The 7,448-nt window shown below is 47.1% G+C and overlaps 1 protein-coding gene across 1 annotated transcript in view; it reads right to left on the bottom strand.

The window, feature by feature from the left end:
* Positions 1-7,118, bottom strand: part of Deptor (DEP domain containing MTOR interacting protein) — a 140,776-nt gene extending 133,658 nt beyond the window's left edge. The window contains exon 1 of the mRNA XM_021183757.2: positions 6,837-7,118. Coding sequence (XP_021039416.1) covers positions 6,837-6,958 — 122 coding nt within the window. The 5' untranslated portion in view covers positions 6,959-7,118. The remainder of the gene's footprint in view (positions 1-6,836) is intronic.
* Between the last annotated feature and the right edge of the window lie 330 nt (positions 7,119-7,448).

The following is a 7,448-nucleotide window of genomic DNA, read 5'->3' as shown; positions in this document are numbered from 1 at the left end:
AAAAAAAAAAAAAAAAAAAAAAAAAAAAAAAAAAAAAAGAAACAAAACGGGAATTCCAACCAAGTCTCCCAGGAAACTAAGTGTCCTCTCATCCGAGAAAACCAGTCTGTATATCGTCCCTTTGACGGTATTACCAATTACTTAAATACAAATGCCCTGCCACATATGTACATGGCTGTAAACTACATATCTTGCTCAAAGATAGGGACGAGATGATTTATCACGACCCAAAGAGGAGTGACTATGGGTGGAGAATGTGGCTTCAGGTTATCCTGGATGATGTGTTTCGTTATGGAAGAGCTTTAGTCATTGAACGCAATCATGAGCCAGTGCATCTGCAGGTGTGGTGGTGGGAACATCAGGTGGGCAGGTTACAGCACAGTGGGGAAATCTGTGCTACAGGTCTCAGATGCTATCTCGACACGCTCTTAGCTTCTTGGTTGGTGGAAGCTAAGTCCGTTAAAACATTCCAAAGGTTTTACCTGATAAAAGGATGTTAGGGTAGATAAAGGCGCTGGTGATAAATGGCTAGTAAAGCGACACATGGCAGCCCAAGATGATTTTGGTTCTGGGTCATTCCAACTCTGGAGAATCACAAAGTCCCGGTCAATCAGCTGGCAGGCAGAATACTGAAAAACTACGTGGCAGCTTCCGGGAAATTCCATTTACAAATGTGACACATACACAGTAACATGCCAGAGAATGGGAACTGGGAGGGTCTTGCATTGAAATCCAAGGAAGCACAGTTTCATTTGTATCATTTACGGATGTGAAAACCTGTTCTTGCTTTGGATCTTTCCGTGTTAGGATGGAGATAGCTGAACTATTGTAAGGAATCAAAGGCATAACTATGTGCACACAATTCACAGACTAGGACCTGACATTTTGCTGTCATTTTCTCACTCAGTAAATGGCTGCATTGTTCAGTGTTCAGATACCCAGCTCTTTACAAGACTTCTTGTAAAACATAGACTTGCGCTGCAAGGGGAGGGAGCAGATTTCTACAGCCATAGCTCAGGGGACAGGGTACTTACATGGCAAGGAATGAAGCTCCAATCTCTGGAACCTATGTCAATGTCACACCTGACATTGTAAAGGACAGGGGGGCCCTTGTAAAGCAGAGACAGGACATCCCTGAAGCATGCTGGTTGCTTAGACTAGCTAAAAGGACAAATCCCGAGGTCAGTGAGAGACTCTGCCTCTGCATAGTAGAGACTGACTGAGAAAGACATGGATGTCAACTTTGAGTCCCCGCTTCCCACATCCACACACATGTATACATGCATCACACACATGTAAATATTCACACACACACACACACACACACACACACACACACACACGAGGCAGAAAAAAACCAACCTACAAGCAATTCACCATAAAAAAAATTTTTTTTAAAGAAAAAGTTCACATCTGCTCCCTCCTCTACTTTGATTACAATCACATCTTGTCCCAAATTTCTCTCAAAGTTCCAGGAAGGTATTTACACTGTGCCAAGGGTGGCCACAAACTTGTAAGGTCATGACTTTAATGTCAGAATAGCCCAGAACCGTCGGGTTTCCCCACAGGACTTGGGCTGCTTTCCCGCAGTGTAGNNCCTAGGTTTAGAGGCTGTGAGCTGAATTTCTCTTGACCCCTTTGCCCTGCAAGAGTTCCCTTAGCAGTCATCTTCTCTGTGCCAGAGGATGTCTTCCTTATGTCCTTCCTTACCACACATGCCCAGGGGGTGCATGACCCCAGGAGGTGGAGCCAGGAAAAAAAGCTCTAGGCCAGCAGGCTACCATGCAGTGAATCACATTACGGAAGCAGCACTTTATTCCTTTGAGACAGTGTCTCTCACCAAACTAAGCTAAGGTAGCGCCCANTAAGCCTCAACAATCTTCCTGNCTCTGTCCCAGTGGCGCCAAGGTTTGTATGCAACCACATCTAGCTACAGATACTAAAGATCTGAACTACAGTCCTGATGCTCACACAGCAGATGCTCTTCCTACTGAGGGACTCTGGAGCCCTAGACACATAATTTTGGGTCCTCCTCACCGCTAGTGAGGAACAGCAAGCAAACTGTGGGTGGCCCCGCTGCNTAAGGACCCAGACTCTCAACTCTGCCACTTCTTGACAGAAGAACCTGTAGCCAGCTACTGTAAGTGTTCCGTGTTCTCATTTATAAAGTAAAGGCAATAGGACTTATTAGAGACATTAATATGCCGGGCTTGGTGACTCATGCCTGCCATCCCATTACTTGGGAAGCTGAGACAGAAAGATTGCTATAGCAATGTTTAAGACCAGTTTGGGCTACATGTCTTAACAACAAAAAACAAAATAAAAGCATTAATATTCAAAGCACCTGGAAGATTCCTTGAAAAAGTCCCATAAAACATCATCATTATTGTTCTATTTGTTGATCTATTTATTAGTTTTTAGTTGTTAAGATGAGGGTCACATGTAGCCCTAGCTGGCCTTTAACTTGGTATGTAGGGTTTCTTTGTGTAGCCCTGGCTGTCCTGGAACTCACTCTGTAGACCAGGCTGGCCTTGAACTCAAGAGATCCCCCTGCCTCTGCCTCCCAAGTGCTGGTATCAAGGGTATGTGCCACCACTGCCCAGCCTGTAGTCAAGTTCTTGAACACCTTGATCCTCCTCCCTTCACCTTCTAGTGCTAGAATTATAGGCTTGTGTTGTTTTTAAAGTAATTGCCACAGTCACCACCAAGTGCTTTAACAGTAGAAGGATGATCAATACAGACTCACAACTGGCCAATGTGCAGAGAAAAAGAGACTGGGGAACACTCAGGGTAAATGGGATGTCTACATCATGCCCCCTAATCCCAGGGTGCAGGTATCATGGTGGAAGAGGGGGCAGAAAGACTGTAAGAGCCATAGAAAGAGAATGACTTGAGAAAGAGGCTCTTCCAGATGTGACAGGTGAGGAGAATCCATTTTCTTCAGTGTTGCAGCTCCCGGGAGATACCTCATGCTCCAGTGGATGGCCCTACACATGCAAATACTGGCTCTGGTAAGTGGACTAAGTTTGAAAAAGAATACATGAAATCATGAAGGAAAAAATAAATGAGGGCTGGAGAGATGGCTCGGTGGTTAAGAGCACTGACTGTTCTTCCAGAGGTCCTGAGTTCAATTCCCAGCGCCCACATGGTGGCTTACAACCACCTGTAATGAGATCCATGACACCCTCATCTGTTGTGTCTGAAAAGAGGAACAGTGTACTCACATATATAAAATAAATAAATCTTAAAAATAAATAAACAAATAGGAAACCTACGGGAAGTTAAGAGAAGTAGAGATGAGTTCAATTAAAACACGTAATATGTGCTTGTATGAAATTCTGATTTTGTTGTTGTTTTGGGGTTTTTGTTTTGTTTTATTCTGTTTGCAAAAAAAAAAAAAAAAAAAAAAACTTCTGGGCAAGGAAGCAAACTCTTTTAAGATGAGGGAAGAACGTGAAGAGAATTAGGAACAGCCCACTGGAAAAGAAAGGGACTGTGTATGTGGTGACTTCTGTTGTCCGTGTGTCAGCCTCGCGCAGCGTGCCAGCTCCACAGCTGGAACCAACAATGGTCACAGCAGTCTTCTAAGCTCACCGCTTTCCAGCTTGGAGCCCATTTTGTCCAATCCCACAATTGGACACTGGAGAATAGACGATCCCCATTCTGCAGGCAAAGGGGCCAAGAGATCTGGGGTTCAATGGCTTCCCCCAAGAGAACACACTGCAAAAACAGACAAGAGGGGCTAGGTGTGGTAGCTCCCTACCTGTAATCCCAGCACTTGGGAGGTTGAGGCAGAAGGACTGCTATGAGTTCTAGGTCAGAGTAGGCTACACAGAGTATGACCCCGTCTCTAAAAAGTGGGAAAGAAGTTGGACACAACTCAAGCTGGAAGTGAGACTTCTTTCACACGCTAGTCTTGAATTTCCCCATTTTTTTTTTTTTTAAATCACCTGCTATTCACTGTGCTGACACAGAAATGTAAGCCAGAGCAGCTTTACCTGCGGTGTGAAGCGACCAGAGGCAGGAAGGCCGGGCATCACTAGATGTCAGAAATCATACAAGATGAACACAGTTGGAATGGAAGAATCCATCCTGGCTGTTACAGGAGGATGAGCAGACTCCTAACACCAGGCACATGGCCACTGCAGTCACCAAAATCCAAGCATTAGGGAACTTTGTTTTGCTGTTGTTATTTTGAGACTGGGTCCCACGAGCCCACCTAAGCTGGCCTCAGACTTCACCAAGTATCCAAGATGACTTTTAACTCCTAACCTCTCTGCCTCTAACCCTGGGGGTGCTGGGATTACAGCCACGAGCCACTGTGCTGGGCCTGAGAGGTGGCTCAGTAGTTACAGCTGCTTGTTGTGAACTCCTGGCAACCTTGAATTTGATCCTGGAGCTTATGCCAACTCGGAAGGAGAGAACCAGCCCCTGAAATGTGCTCTTTGACCTTTACATTGGCACACATATCTCCTCCCTCTCCCTGCCTCCAGTAAGCTTTTAAAGTTTGCTTTAAAATAATTGAAACAAAAAGTGAAATTCAAATCAAACTTAAATGGTTAATATTTGCTCTGAGTTGTTTGATTGTTTGATTGTTTGTTTGTTTGTTTTTAAAGACAGGGCTTTGCTAGCCTAGTACTTACTATGTAGGCCAGGCTAACCACAAACTTGTAGTTCTCCAGTCCCCGCCTCCCAAGTGCTAGGGTTACAGGTGCATATCCTCATATTCAAATTCGGTTGTGACATCTCAGCCCTCCCAAAACGGTAAGCCAATTGTCTTTTAAATCCCACTTCTATAAAAAGGAAACTGAGGCAAAAGACTAAGTCAATTGTTCCAAAGTCGCAGAAGGAACACATGGCAGAAGCTGGAAGCCACAAGTGGTGGTGGCAGAAGGAAGGAAAACCTGAGTAGCCTGGACCGACATCCTCCATCCTTCACAACACACAGGCCCTCTGGACACATCTTACCAGAGGGGCTGTGTCAAAAGTGGTGGTGCAGAGAGACCAGGAACACCAATTAATTCCAGCAGGCCCTTGCGAATTGCTAACTAACACAGGAAGCCCAGAAGTCAGAATCTCAGAAGGACCCCATGAAATACTCTCATGTTCATGACCACTTTACAGATGAGGAAATAGCTCAGACGAGTAAATTAATTTGTCCAAACATGGCTACCCTGGCTAGTGATCATATAGTGCGTAGCAGCACCCACCGGTGTATGCACTAACGCCACATAATCCTCATAACAACACTACCAGGTAAAAGTTATTGTTACTCATCTTTGTCCCAGGCTCTACACTAGCCAAGTCAAGGGCAAGGCCAGGATTCTGTCAGGCTCAAAGCCTTCCTCAAAACAGAGTCACGGTAGCACTTGGCTACATGGTGGAGGAACAGAAAATAAAGCCTGAGTCCCAGGTCTGCAGATTTGTGGTGGGAAAGCCTGCGAGCGCTCTGGGGAGGCTGAAGAATATGCATTACAGGAGCAGTTATCGAGAAGGAGAAAGTGACTGGGGGTCTTAATGATGTTTGTAAAAGAAACAAAAAGCAAGGAATCTCACCCAAGCGAAGCCTTTTCAAACAGCAATATAGTAAAGAACAAAGCAATAAATTATTAAGAAAGTCCAATTAAATCAGAAAAACTTTACGTCATCTCCATTACAAAATACTCTTGATGAAGGAAAACAGGTTTTTAATTCCCTTCAATTTTGGCCACACAGTTGAGATTTAACGAGGAACTGAAATGCGTGATTTTCCTTCTGACACACTGGACTCCACCGTCCTGACTGCCAACAGCTACTTCCTCAAACTGAACACTGCAAAGCCAAGTGCTTTACCAGACCTCCAGGAACCTCTGTAACACTCTCTTTCCAGTCTTGAAACAGCCATCTAGAAACCGAAATAAGCCGGAAAAATCAAGCCAAGAGCTAGAGGGAGCTAGCACACTTCTTTCAGGTGGGACCGGGCTCGCGGTTCAAGTTCTGGCAGAGCCGGATTCATTTTGAGTGGCAATCTGATTTACAACCCCCAATATCAAGGCAGCTGCGGAAGCACAAGTCTTAAGCATATGCCCAAGAAAAAGGAACAGGAAGCGATGGGAATGTCAAAAGAGCCCTGGGGGTTAAGTGCTTGTTCCTGGATCTGTGAGATGGGAAAGTGGTAATTCTAGGAAAAGTGCGCGGCGGTGGGCCAACTCCGGGGTCCCAAACGTGGGCACTGAACAAGGTACTTTCACGCCCCCTTGCGGACCCAAGTGACACCTGAAATCAAGTGTGCCAATCAAGGGATAGGTAAAGAGCTGGGAAAGGTTTTGGTAGAGAAGCAACCCGTCAAAGCACTCGCAGATATGCGCCAGGTTTTACATAAAAGTAACCTGAAGCTCCAATGAGGGAAGCATGTCTTGCTAGAAAAAAAGGAAAGCTGAACCGAAGGCGCTCATGGGTGCTGGAGCCTTCTATCTGGAACTGCAGGGACCGGGGTCCCATCCGAAATCTCTTCTTTTTGGAGCGAGCAGGCTAGACAGTCATCAGGAACACCTGGCAAGGGGGTTTGCAAGCACTGAGTGGTGGCGATTCGGAGGGACGCATGGCTGCAGCAGTCCAGCTAGGGCGCAGCCTGCACCGCGCGTTCCCGGCATCGGTCCCCGCAGCCTGGCTGAAGCTGCTAGCCTCCGGGCTGCAGTAGCCAGGCACCCGCGCAGCGCGACCCAACCATCCCACTCGCTAGCAACTGTCCCTACACCCCGCGCGACACGCCTGCCACGAGCCAGATGGTGTGTGCGCTCCGGACCGCGGCGGGCATAGAGCAATCGAGAGCCCATTAACTGAGTGCCTTTCCTTACCGGAGCTGCTCTCCCGTAACTAGGACTTCAGCCATGCGTTCCAGCTCTCTCTGCTGCACCCCGCCGCTCCCGCCGGCGTTGCTGTCGCTGCCACCACTGCCGCCGCTGCTGCCCTCTTCCATGCTCCTGACCGCGCGGTTGCCACTCTGCCTTTGCTGTCCCGGCGGGTGCGCCTGGCGTTTGGATCAATGTGTCCTCCCCGAGGCCGTCCCGGCCATCTTTGTTCCGGGCGGTCCCGTGGCTCAGACGCGATTGGCTGGTGAGGGAATCCCTGCGGGTAAGCTGAAGAGGTCGGCGAGTCCCGGTCTGGAACTTCGGCGTGGGGGCGTGGCCTGGGCTCTCTCATGGTCGGGGGGCGGGGACAAGAAGAAAAATAAAACATCGGGGCGGAGCTCTGAGCCCTGTGCTTTGCAGGAGGTTGAGCCTTTCGCTCCTCTTTTATATTTCCTTTTTCACTCCCAAACTCATGCTGGGGAATGTTGCAGTTTTTCTCCATTTTCTTTTTTTTTTTTAATTTTTAATATTTTTTATTACATATTTTCCTCAATTACATTTCCAATGCTATCCCAAAAGTCCCCCATACCGCCCCCCACTTCCCTACCCACCCATTCC

This window comes from Mus caroli, chromosome 15 (genome assembly GCF_900094665.2).
Source record: "Mus caroli chromosome 15, CAROLI_EIJ_v1.1, whole genome shotgun sequence".
NCBI lineage: Eukaryota > Metazoa > Chordata > Mammalia > Rodentia > Muridae > Mus > Mus caroli.
The sequence above is the reverse complement of the archived record's forward strand: the minus strand, read 5'-3'. Positions and strand labels throughout refer to the sequence as shown.